This window comes from Peromyscus eremicus, chromosome X, assembly GCF_949786415.1.
Source record: "Peromyscus eremicus chromosome X, PerEre_H2_v1, whole genome shotgun sequence".
NCBI classification, from domain to species: Eukaryota; Metazoa; Chordata; class Mammalia; order Rodentia; family Cricetidae; genus Peromyscus; species Peromyscus eremicus.
The window spans coordinates 66,605,762-66,624,280 of NC_081439.1; the positions used below are offsets into that span (position 1 = coordinate 66,605,762).

Genomic DNA, 18,519 nt, shown 5'->3' on the forward strand with positions numbered 1-18,519 from the left:
AGATGCTGGCCAGTCACCTCTGGGTTTTTGGTCAGAAGCACAGAAGAGAAGACAAATGATATGGTAGCAACTGATTGCTTGATTTTATTTTCTCAACCTCACTAACAAAGACAACTTTATTTCTTTTCTATAAATGATACTTTTATTCTTAATAAGATAATGTTTTCTCTATTTTCCCAACCCTTTATGGCATAGTACAATACATAAAGCTTTCAAAATATAAAAGTTTATGGTAACTTCATCATATATCTGTATATAGTGGTAGAGGAAAAAGACACATATTTTCTCTATATTGTCTAATTTATTTATACTAAAGATGGAAAGAAACTAATATGATCACTCTTGTTTGAGTAGTTGTCTATAAGGTAGCAGTTCTCAACCTTGGCAGCACATTGTAACCCCCTCCTGTTTTATTTATTTACTTATTTTGAAAATATTTTTCCATATAATATATTCTGATTGCTGTTTCCCCTGCTCCAAGTCCTCCCAGATCATATGCACCTCCCCACCCACCCAAATCCACATCCTTTCTTACTCTTTCTCATTTGAAAACAAATAGGCATCTTTAAGAAAAAAAGGAAGAAAAGAAAAATAGTAAAATAAAATAAAAAAAACCAAACCTACATAGGACAAAACAAATAAATGAACAGAAAAAAGCCAAAGAAAGAGCACAAGAAAAACACAGATACAGAGACATACACGCACATTTATACACACAGAAATCTCATATAGACACAAAATCAGAAACCATAATATATAAGCAAAAAGACTTATAAAAAAGGGAAAATCAATTCCAAAAGTACCATTGAGTTCAATTGTGTTGACCATCTACAGCTGGGCATGGGGGTCTGTCCTTAAAGTGTAGTTTGTATACCAGAGAGATTTTGTTGAAGAAATTATGTTTTCCTTTGTGCGTGGTTATCAATTGGAGATAGTTTCTACATTAGGGATGGGAGCATGAAGGCAGACAACCTAACCTTAATTTCCAATAAAAAGAAACTTCACTGTAGGAGTAGTTGTTGAATCAATATTGGTTTCCTTTTTATGGGTGAATAATCATTGACCATCTAGAGTATTTTTGTTTTTTTTCATTAGAAGTAAGGCATTATTTCACCTAACTCTGTTTATGTACAATTTATTTCCATGGCAGAAAAATAACCACAAAATTGACTTGACAGACAATTACAGATGCAATTTCTGAGGTGATTCAATGAAGTAAAACTTTACTAAGCAACAAAACCTGCCTCTACTAATAAATCCATACCTTTCCATAAAAGAATAAAGGCAGAAAATGATGCTACCTCTCAAAGCTATCTACAATGTCTTATATCCAAGATGAAAGTCAATAGGAATCACCACGGTAACCTTCATTCAACTCTCCAACCACCAAATCTAACTGATGTTCCATTTTATTATTTTGTAGTAACTCTGGTTTCTCCTTCAGAGTGTAATTAGAAATCTTAAGATGTTTCAAATCCATATCCCCTATTAGGGTTCAAAGTCAACAGTGATGGCGGGTTCACCTCGTGGTTTTCATGGACTAGGAAAGTACATGGATTCATTTGGTCTTTTTTTTTTCAAAAGGTATAAATTACATCAATTTGTTGCCAGATATATGTTTGATTTTCTTTTTTAATATTTTTATTTTATAATTAATTTAATTTTACTATCAGCCATGGATTCCCCTGTCCTCTCTCCTCCCACCCCCCAGCCTTTCCCCCCAATTCACCCCCCATTCCCACCTCCTCCAAGGCAAGGTCTCCCCTGGGGAGTCAGCCCAGCCTGGTAAATTCAGTTGAAGCAGGTCCAGTCCCCTCCTCCCTGCATCAGACTGATCAAAGTGTCTCAGCAATAGACCCTAGGTTCCAAAAAGCCAGCCAATGTACCAAGGACAGGTCCAGGTCCTACTGCCTGGGGGGTGGGGGGCCTAAACAGTTCAAGCTAATCAACTGTCTCACTTAACCAGAGAGCCTGGTACAGTTCCATGGAGGCTCCTCAGCTATTGGTTTACAGTCCATGTGTTTCCACTAGTTTGACTATTTGTCCCTGTGCTTTTTCCATCATGGTCTCGATATATCTTGCTCATATAATCCCTCCTCTCTTTCACCGGTTGGCCCTTTTCCGGGGCTTTGCGGAGTAGGGCACCCATGGATGGCTCTTTCTTAGAAAATTGGGAATCAACCTCCCTCAAGACCCAGCTATACCACTCTTGGGCATATACCCAAGGAATGCTCCATCATACCACAAGGACACATGTTCAACTATGTTCATAGTTGCATTATTTGTAATAGTCAGAACCTGGAAACAACCTGGATGCACTTCAACTGAAGAACGGATAAATAAAATATGGTACATATACACAGTGGAGTACTACTCAGCAGAGAAAAACAATGACATTATGAGGTTTGCAGGCAAATGGATGAACTAGAAAAAATCATCCTGAGTGAGGTAACCCAGACTCAGAAAGACAAATATGGTATGTACTCACTCATAAGTGGATACCAGATATAAAGCAAAGGATAACCAGACTGCAACTCACAACTCCAAGGAGGCTACCTAGTAAAGAGGACCCTAAGAAAGACACAGGGATCGCCCAGCAAAAGAAAAATAGATGAGATCTACATGAGCAAACTGGGGGTAAGGGGGATTAATGGAGGGCAAGGGTCAGGAGAAAGTGAGCTTAGGGGAGTGGGAGGTCCCAGCTGGATCAGGAACAGAGTGGGAGAACAAGGAAAGAGACACCATGATAAATGAAAACCCCATGGGAATAGGAAGAAGCAGAATGCTAGAGAGGTCCCCAGAAATCTACAAAGATACCTCCACTATAGACTACTGGCAATGGTCGAGAGGGTGCCTGAGCTGACCTACTCTGGTGATCCGATGGCCAAACACCCTAACTGTCATGGTAGAACTCTCATCCAGTGACTGGTGGAAGCAGCTGCTGCAGAGATCCACAGCCAAACCCCAAGTGGACCTCCAGGAGTCATTTGATTTTATAGTTAGTTTCTTACATGCATTTCTTGAGAAGTTATAATTCTTGACAAAACAGAGATGCTTTCTCACAGTGGTACCACACGTACTAATAACTACATTGAAAAGAAGGAATGCTCATTCAATGGCAGAGAAAGAGTGAACATAAGTGGCTCCCCACAATGACTATTACCAATCTCTCCTGGCCTTAGAGAGCTCTGGAGGAAAACATTCTAATCCTTTCTTAAAGGTGGAGAAGTTATCAGAAATCCTGATAATCTTACATGGTAGCTCAACTCTGAAATGACAAATAGTGAGAGTTGTATTAACTTCCAAGACATCAACTAGGATCAATTTTCCTTATATGTTCCCACATGATCTCATTTATTTGTGTAGTTTGGGTTAAATAGTTACCTGTTTTAAAAGCTGCCTTTTTTATTGTGCTGTCAGTATCAGTGTTCCAGAATAACATATCACTACATATTCTTAAATATAAAAAAGACCAAGTCAAATACATAGTAAGGTTGGTACTATAGTGTTATGACATCTACCCCACATCAACTCATTTCATCTGTGTGTTATTCACTTATGCATTTGTTCTTCTATCACAAAACAATCCTGCAAAGTCACTGGGATAGAACATACTAAACAATTTATCATATACTAAAACTAGTATATGTATATGGTGAAATGTATATTCTGCACAGACACACACACATGCAAAATGAAATAAACACATAAATTCTTTAGCATTAGCACAGTTTCAAAGTAATTCCTTAGACTAAAACAAAATCTTATTAAGGAGACAAATAAGAAATCTAGAAACTGACAAAGATGCAATAGTGGTATTATCAGTTCTTATAAGATAACACTATTTAGGTAAATATGATTCCTTCGTGAAATTATTAAAGCCAAGCAATGTTTCAAGTCATAATTAAAAATACAGTCATTATGCAAAGTTAAGCATAATTATTTATGACAATATTTAGATATATATTAAAATCTATTTAACATATAAAATGTTTAGTGACACTAAATGTTGAACACATACATTTTAATAGAGTCCAAGAAAAACTGAATTTAAATTAATTCAGGAAAGTAACATGGAGAGTTTAATTCCTCTTTCATGTAAAGTAGTATTATAAGAAAAACATTGATAGGACCAAAATAAAACTAAATAAGAAAGAAGTTGGACTGGATCACAAAGACAAACAGTTATAGGTACAGGTATATTATATTCACATATGTACTTCTCTTCTTATAGTTGAACCTCACATAAGCATTAGTGTCTACACTGTTTTTGCGAATTACAAAATCTATTTATTTTAATTTATTTATTTATTTATTTATTTTTTTGGTTTTTCGAGACAGGGTCTCTCTGTGTAGCTTTGCGCCTTTCCTGGAACTCACTTGGTAGCCCAGGCTGGCCTCGAACTCATAGAGATCTGCCTGGCTCTGCCTCCCGAGTGCTGGGATTAAAGGCATGCGCCACCACCGCCCGGCCTTTAATTTTTTAAATAAGGAACATAAAAGCAGGTGAAAATTGAAATTCTGATAATTATAAGTATACACTAAATTACTTTGAAAAAAAAATAACAGAAGAAATCCATACTCAAAACATCATATAAGAAAGCTCTCATGTCACCCCACTTATTTAAAAGAGAGAGAACAGCATGCCTCTTTCCCAGGGATGCCCCTCATTCCCCAGACAGCAGCTTTGCCTGACAGTCTGAAATGGATGAAAGTAGGCTCTGATGTAAAAGTTGAGGCTGGACAGGTAACAGCTTTGAGTATGATGGGTCACACTAGCATCCATGCACATGGGAACCCTTCTGATTTGGGAAGGAGATGAGGAGAAGCTGTCAGTAAAAAAGTTGACTTGATATTTTGTATTTTACATATGCATGTCTTGAACTTTTAGCTTCTCCTTGTATCATTAACATCCAGACACTGACAGACATTAAATAAATCATTATTCAATAAAAAAAATCTCCCAATGATTTAAACATGCAGGTTACTAATACGATTGCCCTTTCCCCCCTTTTACTAAAAACAGATTTTTTTTCTCACCTAATATATCGTGATTATAGTTTGTAAAAAAAAAAATACAAGTATGAAAGTACCATGTCATCTACCAACACCATTTCTGGGTATTTACTTAAAAGAATTAAAGTCAGAATTAAAAATAAATATTTGCTAACCCATATTCCTAGAAGCATTATTCACAACAGCCAAAAAGTTTACGCATCCCAGATGTCTATAAAAGAATATAGCATGGGCTATACTCAGTTATAAAGGGAAGATATCCTATAACATATGATGACACAAACAAAACATGAAGATCTTGAGCTAAGTGAAATAAACTAGTCATAAAGAGATAAATACCCTGATTTGCTTCTACAGGGTGTCTAGACACCCAAATTCATGGTAACAAAAATTAGAATCTTGGCTATTACAAGTTTAATTATGGAGAACACAGTTATTGTTAAATAGGTACAAATTCCAGTTTTAAAAAAGTCAAGAGTTTTGGATATGTACAGTACAACAATGTGAATATATATAACACAACTGAACTGTGTATCTAAGAGTGGTTAAGATAGCAAATTTTATTTCACCTTAAGCATAATTTTTAAAAATATTTAAAGCATGGGAAAGGCTAATAAGACACATCAGTCAGTAAAATGCTTGGCTTGAAAGGATAAGGATCTGAATTTGATCCACAGAACCCACAGAAAATAGCCAGGCATGGCATTACCATCTTGTAATCCTAGGGCTAGGAAGGTAGTTGATATGTGAATCCCTAGGCTGGCTGACTATGACCACTGAGAGGCCATATCTTTAAAAAAGGAAAGGTAGATCCTAAGGAATAACACTTGAGGTTGTCCACTAGCATGAGCGCATGCACACACACACACACACACACACACACACACACACGCACGCACGCACACACACAGAGAGAGAGAGAGAGAGAGAGAGAGAGAGAGAACGAGAGAATGAGAACGAGAACGAGAACATGGAAAGGCATGAACATTGAACTGAGGTACACTATTTTACATGTAGTCTAGAAATTAAAGGGTCTGGTAATACAGTTCAACTGGTAAAGCATTTCCCTGATAAATTCGAGGCCCTGGCTTTGACTGCCAGCACTGAGAAAAATAGAGATGGAGAGACTGATGGCAGACAGAGACAAAGATCCACACACCAAGGGAAAAAAAGACAGGAAGGCAGAGGCCGAGAGACAAGGCAAGGCTGATAAAGTAAACTGAATATCACTAATACTAAATAAATCCTAAGTACTAAAATGAGTATTAAATGAGGAAAAAATTAAACCTGGGCCATATCAGAAAACAATCATAAATGTCCCTTTGCTTCAAGCTTTGTCTTGTGTGGAATGAAGAGCTATAGAATCTATTTATCAGATTAATGAACAACCACACCATCATGCTTTCCTTTAAACTTCTAGCTGCTGATTCTTAATCTCCTTTGACAGATTCTCTCCCAACACTTGTGCATTCAAAAGATTCCATTCTTGATTGTTTGTTTTGTTCTAGTGAGGGTGATATTTACTTCTTTCCTACCAACTAGTACTAGAACGAAGGAGGTAGTTATAGGCAGCCGAGTAAGATGTTAAAGGAATCATTTCACACTCACCAGGAAATTCCCAAAAGAAAAGAGTCCAACCCAGTAACTCTTCTCAGTGACAGAGAGAATATTCTGATCTACTTTGAATTAATTAGACTAATAGCCCTCACCTGACCTGCAAAAATGGCTAATAGACAACTAAAGGGAACAGGAAAACCACACTTATCCTAACTAGGAAGAAATACCAACAAATGTTGTTATATATTTTTATTTCACTTTATTATTTCTATTTGTTTTCATTTATTTTGTTTTTAAATTTTACACAAAATTTTAAGATGAATTAAGGAAATCAATCCAATACCTAGACAAGAAAATAAGGGGATGAAAACATCAACAACATAGTAAAGAAATTCCAAAACATGAAGAAAATTGTCAGCATGGAACTGAGATTCTAAAAACAATACCTATGTATGTTAGAAATCAGATAACCCATCAAATTAAAAAACACATTAAAAAAATCACCATCCACAACTAAGGAGAGGGAAAAGTATGAGAGATGGAAAACAAGGTCAAGAAACTACTACACTCAGATACCTAGAAGAAAAAAAGCAAACGATTATGACCAAAAGGCCCAAGAACTCCAGGATACATTTAAGGGACTAAGAATCCATAAAGTAGGAGACAACATAAATACTGAACACTAAGGGTATCAAGGATTCAGTAAAACCATAGCAGGAAATTCTCCCAATCTAGAAAAGAAATGGGACATCCAAACACAGGAGGTATTTAGAATAATCAAATAGATGTGACAAGAGAACAACCTCTCCAAGAAAAACTACAATCAAACTGTCAAAAGTACAAAACAAAGACACAATATTAAAAGCTGGAAGAGAAAAAAATCAAATTACCTACAGCAGCAAACATACAGACCTATCACTAGCAATTCTAAGTGGACATAAAGAATGAAATTATTTTTTAAGCCTTGAAAATAAACCATCAACAAAGATTATAAACACTCAAGTTGCCTTTTAAACATTTATTTTATTTTTTTAATTTTGTGTGCTTAGAGATGGGGTATGTACACATTTGGACAGGTACTTGCAGAAGACAGAAGAGGGCCCTCCCCTCAGATGCCCTGAAGATGGAGTTACAGGTGGCTATGAGTTACAAGATGCAGGTGCTACGAACTGAACTCATGCTCTGCAGGAGGAGTCAGGATATGCTCTTAACCACTAAGCCATCTTTATAGTCCCGAAAGCTAGCTTTTAAAATTGAGGGAAAATAAGCATGCTTCAAGACAAGTACAACTAAGGCATGACAACTAAGCCAGCGTCATAAGAAAATATTTCGTGGAATATTGTGTACAAGGACAAGGAAAGAGAGTCTGTGGAATATATCCACAAGTGGGAACTAGTAAGGAATATATTATCTTTAACATAATAAATCATAAAAGCCCTCGTACTCAAAGGAGAACAAACAACACAGCCAACAACAAAAACAAATATTAAAACTTATAGGAATACGAGATGTCCTGGGTAAACTGGGGGCGGGGGCAGGGGACTAGAGGGTAGGGGATAGGGGAATGGGAATAGGAGGGATCAGGATGGTCATCTTCGGGGTGGGACAGAGGGAGAGAGTAATAAAAGAGGTATCTTGATAGAGGGGGCCATTATGGGGTCAGGGAGAAACCTGGTGCCAGCAGAACTCCCAGGAAACCACAAGGATGATTGCAGCTAAGAGTCCTAGTAATAGTGAAGAGGATGCCTGAACTGGCCTTCCCCAGTAATCAGATTGGTGACTACCCTAATTGTCATCATAGAGACTTCATTCAGTACCTGGTGGAAGCAGATACAGAGATCCACAGCCAAGCACTGGGCCAAACTCTGGGTGTACAGTTGAAGAGAGGGTGGAGGGATTATATGAGCAAAGAGGCATCAAGATCATGATGGGGAAAACCACAGAGACAGCTGACCTGAGCTTGTGTGAGATCACAGACTCTGGACAGACACCTAGGGAGCCTGCATAGGACTGACCTAGGCCCTCTGCATCTGGGTGACAGTTGTGTAGCTTGGTCTTTTGTGGGGCCCCTAGCAGTGGGACCAGAACCTGTCCCTGATGCATGAGCTGGCTCTTTGGAACCTATTCCCTTTGGTGAGATGCCTTGTTTAGCCTTGAGGCAGGGGGGAGGAGCTTGGTCCTGCTGCAACTTGATATGCCATGCTTTGTAGATTCCCAAGGGAAATCTTAGCCCATTCAAATGGAGAAGGAGGAGTGATGGAGGGTGGGTAGAAGGGAGATGGGGGAAAGGGAAGGGAGGAGAGGAGGGAGGGGAAACTGGTTGGTATGTAGAATAAATAAGAAAAAAAAAACGTATAGGAATACATAAACACTGATCAATAATAACCAAAAGTGGGAGCAGTACTGCAGGAGGATAAGACCAGACTGAACTACATAGTGAGTCTAAGGATTGCCTAGGCAACCTAATAAGACCCTGTTTCAAAGTCAATAAAGAGGAAAGGAGGAGCTGGTATGATGGCTTGTTTAATAAAGGTGCATAGTGCCAAGCTTTATGACCTGAATTCAGTCCCAGAGACCCCTTATGGAAGAGGGAGAAAAACCAACTTCCACGAGTAATCATCTAACCTCCATGTGCATATTCCAAGCACATAAAAATGTACGTACATACACACAAATAAGTACATAAATGTAAAAAAAATGTTAGGAGGACGTCCATTTTCCCAATGTCTAAAACAATAACTTTAAACATTTAATTAAAATTTAAAAATAACTTCAAATAGAAATATTCTCAATTCACCAGCAGAACAGATTAAAATACAAGATCAAACTATTTGTTTTCTCCAAGATATAACTTACTTAAAATAACTTACTTAAAAAGACATATAAACTTAAAGGCTAGAAATCAATCAATAAAGCAAATGGAAGCTGAAAACAAGCTGGTATAGCTATTCTGCTATCTGATGAGGTAGTCTTTAAACAAAAATTAGTCAGATTTAAGGAAGGCATTGTATGTTTATAAAATATAGTAGCCTTCCTTAAAAACTGTATTCTTAAAGAACTGTATTTTTTAAAAAATTAAGAATCATTAAGAAGACATAATAATTTTAAATATGCACAGAACACTGGAATTCCTGATTTCATACAACAAACACTAATGAGCATAAATGGTCAGATAGGTCTTGAAATATTAATAATGGGTGACTTTATTACCCCACTCTCATCTTTACAAAAGTATCCAAAGTAAACATCAACAAAAAACTTCAAAGTTAAATTACAAAATAGTTCAAATAGACTTTACAGATGCCTATGTAATATTCCAGCCAATAATACACAAGTCCTATCTTTTTCAGAGTCCCATGGAGCCTTGTCTAAAAGTGAACAGATTCTAGGATACCAAGACAGCTTAAAGAAATACAAAAGCACTGAAGGAATTTCTTGTATCTCATTAGTTAACAGGATAAGACTAGAAATCAGCAACAAGAGAAACCACAGAAGCTACACAATCATGATTAAGCTAAGATATTGTTGAATTAACAATAGGTTATTAAAAATAAAAAGCAGGGAGGAACTTAAATACCTTAACAATGAATGAAAAATACTACGGCAAAATTAATGGACTAAAAAAATAACTCAATAAAGCAGTTCTTTGAAAAGCTAAACATTGACAAACCTTTAGCCAAACTAAACCCAAAGAGAGAGAAGACACTAATAAAATTAAAGATGAGAGATTTCAGTGAAATCCACATCACTGGTAAATACTTTTAAAATGTACATTCCAAAAAACTGGAAAATTTAGAAGAAATGAAGTCCAATACATATGAACTGCCAAAAGGAAAACAACTTGAAGAAACCTGTAATAAGCCAAGAAAAAAGGAAAAGAAGTATGAAAATAGCCTTCTCATAAAGAAAAACCCAACTAGATGAATTTACTACCAGATTCTCACAATTCTTTAAAAAAGACTGTGAATATTAATCTTGCTTGTCAATTTGACTGCATCTGTGATTCAGTAAACCACAAGATACTGGCTTTCCTGTGGGAGATTATTTCAAGCAGGGCAACCCATCCTAAATCTGGGTGGAACCTTCTGATGGCAGCCCAAATCAAAAGACAGAAGAAGGAGACTTTGCTTTTTGCCCATTTGTTGTCACTCTAGCTGTCAAGTTGATTCATTCTGTTGACATGACATTCCATGACTGATTTTACAACCAGTAATATTCTTTGGGACTCCAAAGTGGACTGAAGACCTGAGCTCTCCAGGAATCCCCTAGGCCTCCAGTTCCAGAATGAAACTGCTAAGACATCCAGAATTGCTGGGGATGTCTTTCTGTATGCTGTGAATGTGTTGCTCTGATTGATTGATAAATAAAACCCTGATTGGCCAGTAGCCAGGCAGGAAGTATAATACAGGCGGGATAAGAAGAGAGGAGAATTCTGGGAGTGGAAGGCTGAGTCAGGAGACACTGCCAGCCACCGCGGCCATGAGAAGTAAGATGTAAAAGTACCAGTAAGCCACAAGCCACGTGGAAATTAGAGATTAATAGAAATGGGTTAATTTAAGATATAAGAACTAGCCGGGCAGTAGTGGCGCACGCCTTTAATCCCAGCACTCGGGAGGCAGAGCCAGGCGGATCTCTGTGAGTTCGAGGCCAGCCTGGACTACCAAGTGAGTTCCAGGAAAGGCACAAAGCTACACAGAGAAACCCTGTCTCGAAAAACCAAAAAAAAAAAAAAAAAAAAAAAAAAAAAAAAGATATAAGAACTAGACAGCAAGAAGCCTGCCATGGCCACACAGTTTATAAGTAATATAAGTCTCTGTGTGTTTACTTGGGTCTCAGTATTTTGAGCCAGCGGGACTGGAAAAATCTCCAGCTACACAGAATTGTGGACTAAACAACTACCAGAATCTGGACCTTTAAAGTGAGGCAGCCATTGCTAAACTACATGGACTGTATCAAATAAGCCAATCCCCTTTTAATACACATATATTCATTGTATCCATTCTGTTCCTTTAGAGAACCCTGACAAATACAAAGAAGTGATATTAATACTCAGTAAAGTTGAATGAAATAGAAAGAGGGAATAGTATCAAATTTGTTTTATAAAGCTAGTAAGAAAACTACAGCCCAATTTCACTAATAAACTAAGATGTTTATTAAATATTTTGCCCATTTGCTTGAAGAAACCTATAATAAGCCATGAAAAAAGGAAAAGAAGCATGAAAATAGCTTTTGATTGATGAAAATCTCAATAAAATACATGTAAACCAAAATAAAAATAACAAATTAAAATCTATTATACTATGACCAGTTGGTTTCATCCTAGGGATGCAAAATTGGATCAATATAGACAAATCAATAAATGTAACATATTAAACAGACTTAAGGCTAGAAACCACATGACAGTTATCAGTGCACTGAGAATAGAGCTTTGACAAACTTCAACATCCCTTCATGATGAAAGCTTTTAGAAAACTGTAACTACAAGGAACATATCTCATCAAAAAAGAAACCTACAGCCAACATTATACTAAGCAGAAAAACAGCACTTCCTCTAAAACCTGAAACGAGAAAATGGTGAATCTTTTCTCCACTCTTGTCAAGGTAGATATCAATAAGAGAATGAAATGAAGTGGATGCAAAATAGGAAAATGCCAAATTATTCCTACTTCATAACAATATGATGCTATATTGAAAATACTGAAAAACTTCAGCAAAAACTCTCAGAGCCAATGAACACTTATAGTAAAAATAGGATATAAAATCAACATATAAAAGCCATCATCCTTACTATATAACAATAACAGATTTGTAGAGGAAAACATCAGGAGCAAAAAACTTCACTCACAATAGCATCACAAAAAATTTAAATACTCAGGAATAAAACTTTTAAAAAGAGATAAAAGATCACCACAATGATAAACACTGAAAACTAAAATTTAAAACAGGGTGTCAAATGGCTTATGTCTGCTAATCCTAGCCCTTGGGGTGAGTGAGGATAATCAGAAGTTCAAGATCATCCTGGGTCAACCTGTGCTACAAGACCCTATCTAAAGAATTAAAAACAAGCCAGGCAGTGGTGGCGCACGCCTTTAATCCCAGCACTCTGGAGGCAGAGGCAGGCGGATCTCTGTGAGTTCGAGGCCAGCCTGGTCTCCAAAGCGAGTTCCAGGAAAGGTGCAAAGCTACACAGAGAAACCCTGTCTTGAAAAACCAAAAAAAAAAAAAAAAAAAAAAAAAAAAGAATTAAAAACAAATACACATTTTATTCCTTCTTTGTGGATTTCACATCATGCATCCCAATCCCACTCATCTCCTAGTCCCCTCACTTCTGCCCTCTGCTCATGCAAGCTCCCCCAAAACAAAATTTAAAAGTAAAACCAAAACAACAACGAAAAACCAAACCAAACCAACAACAAAAAACAAATAAAAAAAATCTCAGCATGAAAGCTGTAGTGTGGCTCAGTGAGTCACACAGTATACCCTTTAGTCCACACATCTTTACTTGAAAGTGTTCATTGCAATGAGTCATTGGTCTAGTTGGAGGCCTCTGGGCCCTCACTAGGATTCCTCTTGGATATCCTCTTGTTGCCTTGATAAATATACATTGTTAAAAAAAAAAACTGAAGAAGAAAAGATGAAAAGACCTCCCATGCACATGAAATGGTAAAATTCATATTGTAAAAATAGCTATATTTTTTTACAGCTATGTAAAACACAGTGATACAAAAACACGTTTCACATGAAAGTCTCAATTGCATTCTGAAGAATATATTTAAAAATGCAAAATTTCTCAGGAAAGCAAAAAAAAAAATCCAAAATAGACAAAAACAATTTGTTTTAGTTTACTTTCTATAATCTTTTTTTTTTGTTTTGTTTTGTTTTGTTTTGTTTTGTTTTGTTTTGTTTTTCGAGACAGGGTTTCTCTGGGTAGCTTTGCGCCATTCCTGGGACTCACTTGGTAGCCCAGGCTGGCCTCGAACTCACAGAGATCCGCCTGGCTCTGCCTCCCGAGTGCTGGGATTAAAGGCGTGCGCCACCACCGCCCGGCCTACTTTCTATAATCTTACAGTGTACTGTCCATCATCAAGGGAAGTCATGGCAGGAACTTGGAGGCAGGAGCTGAAGCAGAGACCATGTATGAATGCTGCTTACTGGCTTGCTCACCATGGCTTGTTGAGCCTCCTTATTATACAACTCAGGACCACCTGCTCAGGCATGTCCTCACCCACCATGAGCTACCACTTCAATTATTAATCAAGAAAAAGCCTAGCAGACTTGCCTACACATGACAATCTGATATGGGCATTTTCTCAATTGATGTTCTTTCTACATAACTATCCTGTGTGTGTCAAGTTGACAAAAACTAACCAGCACATGATCTTAGAAAAAAGATCTGTGGAAAGAAAGATACAGAGAGACAGAATGTCCCAAAACGAAAAGGAAACTGTAAGAGGAAAGGAAATGATATGACGAGGAGCCTCAGAAAAGGTAAAGAAAACAGCTGTAAATACATGAGACATAAACACTGAAAGGGGTCACTGATGGGAAGGGGATCAGTAAGAAGAGCATTAGTGGGGTGGGGGAAGGAAATGGTGAATGGAGTAGGAATAAGGTATAATGACATATACACATATATGAAAATGCAACATGAATCATATTACTTCTAAGTATAAATTAATGAATGCTACCTTTTACAACATGAACATATGGGAAAACACTAAACACTATTTACAAACCTAGTGCTACTTGGTTTTCTAGCACTCTGGAAAATACTGTAGTTAATATCTACGAGAAGACAGAAAGTCCACTTATTCTTTCTCTTCTGAGTCAAAATGAGTAATCATATAGGTGGCAGACATAAGACCTGCTTTCAAGGGACATGGGAATTAAGATTTAGGTTAGGCATCAAGTAGTTTTCCTTTTACTTCTTTTTTGTTAAGAGAAAACTAGACATTTTTCCTAAGACTTTTTTAAGTTCGAACTTTGATATCCTTTAACAAAACCATAAATTCAAAACTAATGGCTAAATTTTTTAATAAAACATGAATCCTAAAATACAATACCAAATAAATGTGGTATACACAAACACACACACACACACATACAATTTATATAAGAAAAGGCACACATGGGGTTTTCAAGCCTGTTAAAGAATTGCTTTTTTTTTTTTTTTTTTTTTTTTGGTTTTTCGAGACAGGGTTTCTCTGTGTAGCTTTGCGCCTTTCCTGGGACTCACTTGGTAGTCCAGGCTGGCCTCGAACTCACAGAGATCCGCCTGGCTCTGCCTCCTGAGTGCTGGGATTAAAGGCGTGCACACCACCGCCCGGCAAGAATTGCTTATTTTAAGATCAAGCTCAGGACTGAGAAAAAAAATTTTTATAAGATGCATTTGGTTTACTACTTTTAAAGGACAAGATCCTTATTTCAAAGAATATAGTAAGAAACTTTGTATTTTATGTGTCTTATACATTATTGGTTAAAAATGAAAATAATCCCAGTGCCTTTTCTATGTAATGAAATTTCACATGATACATATATACAAGCACATACATAAATACATAGACATACATGTATGTTAAATGCTACCAGGGTTAAAACTTACGAGTCAACATGCAGAACCCTCTGGCCACTCCTTGAACATGCAGCCGCAATAATGGATTCAGGCAAACCTATAAAAACACACACCTATATCATTTAGAATGTAGGTATATATGTAATTTATAGAAAATGTTCAAGTCATAGTATTGCTGCATAAAATAATTTAACTAAAAATATTTTCACTAAAGAAAATTAAATATTTTCAAAATTATAAAGATTATATTGAGATGTTTCATAAACATATAAAACTAATACTGGGTTATTTTAGGTAGAAGATAAACATTTTTATAAGGTAAGTCTTCAGCTTCTTTTCATCTGTAAATTATCATAAATGGACAACTGTTTAAAAAAATCCGCCTCTGTTACTTAGAAAGCAGGTTACCACACAAGCTTATCTGATCCTCCCAAAGGCACTGAGAGATAAGAATCTGCACCTGCAGCCAACAACAAAACTGCTCAAGGATGTACATTTACTGCTACTAAAAAGCTCCAGAGTTGAAATTTCAACTCACATCTAATTCCAAAGCCACAAAGCCTCAAAGTGAGAATGGAATACAATTTTTTTATGTTAAAAATTATGTTAGTTAATTATCTTGCTTGTTGGTCACTATAACAGATTGGCAAGAAAATATTACTGCTTTGGAATCAAATGCAGTCATATCAAAGCTTATTATTATAAAAGGAAATACAAATTACTACTAACAATATGAATAAAAATTAGAATTACCAAGCTCAATTATGTTACAATAAAGACCAGGTTTTCTACTACATTAATAAAATGTCTATGTTATAAGTTCAAGACTCTCCACAATTTTTATCATCAGATCTACCATTTCAATAGAGGCCATTAGGGCCTATATTCTCAGTCATACAGCTAAAGCATATTTTGAAAGTTTAGTAAAATCCTATAGAACAAGCACCACCATCACCATGAAAAATCCTAGTTGTTTTACATTCTTTGATGAACATTTAAAGTACTTACTAAGAATCAAGGATGACAAAAAAGGGACAAGTTAACTTTTCTGGGTAAAAATGTAATATGGTGTAAGGAGCATGCTGCCAAGCCTGACAACCTGAGTTTGACCTCCAGAGCCCAGACTGTAGAACAAGAAAATCAATTCCACAAGGCTATCCTCTGATCTCCCTCCATATACCCAGCAAGATGCGCATGTGCGCATGCACACATACACACACATACACCCCTCACACATGCACGCACACACAAAAAAAATAAAATTTAAAAAAAACTGTTTTAAAGTATTACACACAGAAACAATCAATCTTCAGCTAAAAACCACATTAAACACAAGAGCCAACCACTTTTATGAAGAACTATTTTTCCACTTTGTGTGTATATAATGTCTGGTTCAAAAAAAGTTGTGTCCAAACATACAAAATACAACCATTAAATATCAATTATTGGAACCAAGCCATCATAAAGTTTTAACTTTGGATAGAACTGTAGAAGAAAGACTAGAGAGAAATGGGAGTTTCAAATAACCACACATATTATTATGTTCTTCAGTTACAAGGTATTATTCTAACATGTCTTATGATGATCTGAACTTTTGCTATACCTAAATAACTTTCCTTGCTAAAGAAATATAATCAATATACTTTAAAAAGTTGATAAGCAAAGAAATATTACAAAATAGAATTATGTTAAGTTTTCTATAAAATGATAGCATTAAAATGGTATGTACATAGTTTTGTGCTCTGTACCATGTTAACACATATAATCTCATCTATTTATCATTATCATCATGGATAATACTATCTAAGTGAGGAAAGAAGGCAAATCCAAAGGAATTTTGTAACAGCAGTAATTCACTGCCTCCAACTTGACATAAGTTGGAGAACAGGATTTAAAGGCAATATAGGTAATACAATAAAATGAGGACGTCTTAATTACTGATACCTGGATGGGAATCTTTGTTTCATTGGTTCCCTAGGTGTGCAACTTTAGACAAATCAGACTTTCTGGGCCTCCTTTTCCTTCTATCAATGGCAATATTCAGCACCTACTTTGTAGGATTATTTAGTTATTAGAAGACTACCTGTACTAAGAATATTTTTTAATTACTTATTTTCAGATTATAATAATTGAATCATTTCCCCCTTCCCTTTTGTCCCTCCAAAGCCTTCCATATATCCTTTCACTGCATGCTTTCAAATGTGGCCTCTTTTTTAATTAATTGGTATTTTATATATATATATATATATATATATATATATATATATATATATATATATATATGCATCTATATATATTCATAAATTTCCTAAATACATAAATACAGCCTGGAAGAGAAAATTCTTAACATCCTTGAGAACGATAGTTTAGAAGTGCCAAACCTTCATTTAGTACCAAACCAAACATATACGTCTTTGTAGCAAATGCCAACACCAATTGCAGACAATATCACTTGCCTCTATTTTGCCCAAATTAGCTATTCCTTTGGGTAGGAAGATATGTGTGTGGTAATTTCTATGCTTGAAATCAACAGTCAGAAGTCAAGTCTTTGCTGACAATGCAAAGCCAAAAATGGTTTTCAAAGTGGAATATGATCGGAGTCCATACTGCATAAAACCCAAATAACTATTATTTGTGATTTTCCTTAATACTTCCATCCAGATATCACCACAAGATTGTGAAAGCGATAGGCAGGCTGTTCCAATGGTAAATACCAAGAGTCCATTATCTTCATGCCTAGAATTATTAAAATAACAAGCTATGAATACTGTTAGTAATGTCTTTGTGGCCAAGGTTACATTTTTTTGTCCCACCCAGTCAATAAATAGTTTTTGAGGAAAGGACACAGCAAAAAAAAAGTTAAGAGGATAGTTATTATTTTAAATATTTTACTACAATAAAACAAACTTTTTAAAATGAGTAGTTGGAGCCAAATTAGGAAGTCTGAATGTCATTCTTTGAGGAACAAAGAGGTTGAAAAGGATTTCAGTGTTTCAGTGAGAATTAGTTTTCAAAAATACTTCAACTTGGAGCTAGAGCGATGGATCTGTTGCATAAATCCAAAATGGTCTTATAATAAAAACATGGAGCCAGATATCAGGGTGAAAGCTGAAAGATCAAAGAAGTAGAGCAACCACAGCCACCTCTTACCTCACCAACTCCTCAGCCTGACAGAGCCTCTGCAAGAGTGCGAATTCATGTCTCCTGAGCCTGATATTCCTTTCTCAGACCAGCCATATCACTTCCTGTCTCAATCTTCCTAGTGCTGGGATTAAAGGTGCATGCCACCACTGCCTGTCTGTTTCTCTTTTAGACTGGATTAATCTCATGTAGCCCAGTGCAGCCTTGAATTCACAGAAAACCAGAAATATCTC

The 18,519-nt window shown here is 36.2% G+C and overlaps 1 protein-coding gene across 1 annotated transcript in view; it reads right to left on the reverse strand.

The window, feature by feature from the left end:
* The window catches only part of Chm (CHM Rab escort protein), a 167,155-nt gene that overhangs the window by 119,361 nt on the left and 29,275 nt on the right, over positions 1-18,519 (reverse strand). The window contains exon 2 of the mRNA XM_059250822.1: positions 15,176-15,242. Coding sequence (XP_059106805.1) covers positions 15,176-15,242 — 67 coding nt within the window. The remainder of the gene's footprint in view (positions 1-15,175; positions 15,243-18,519) is intronic.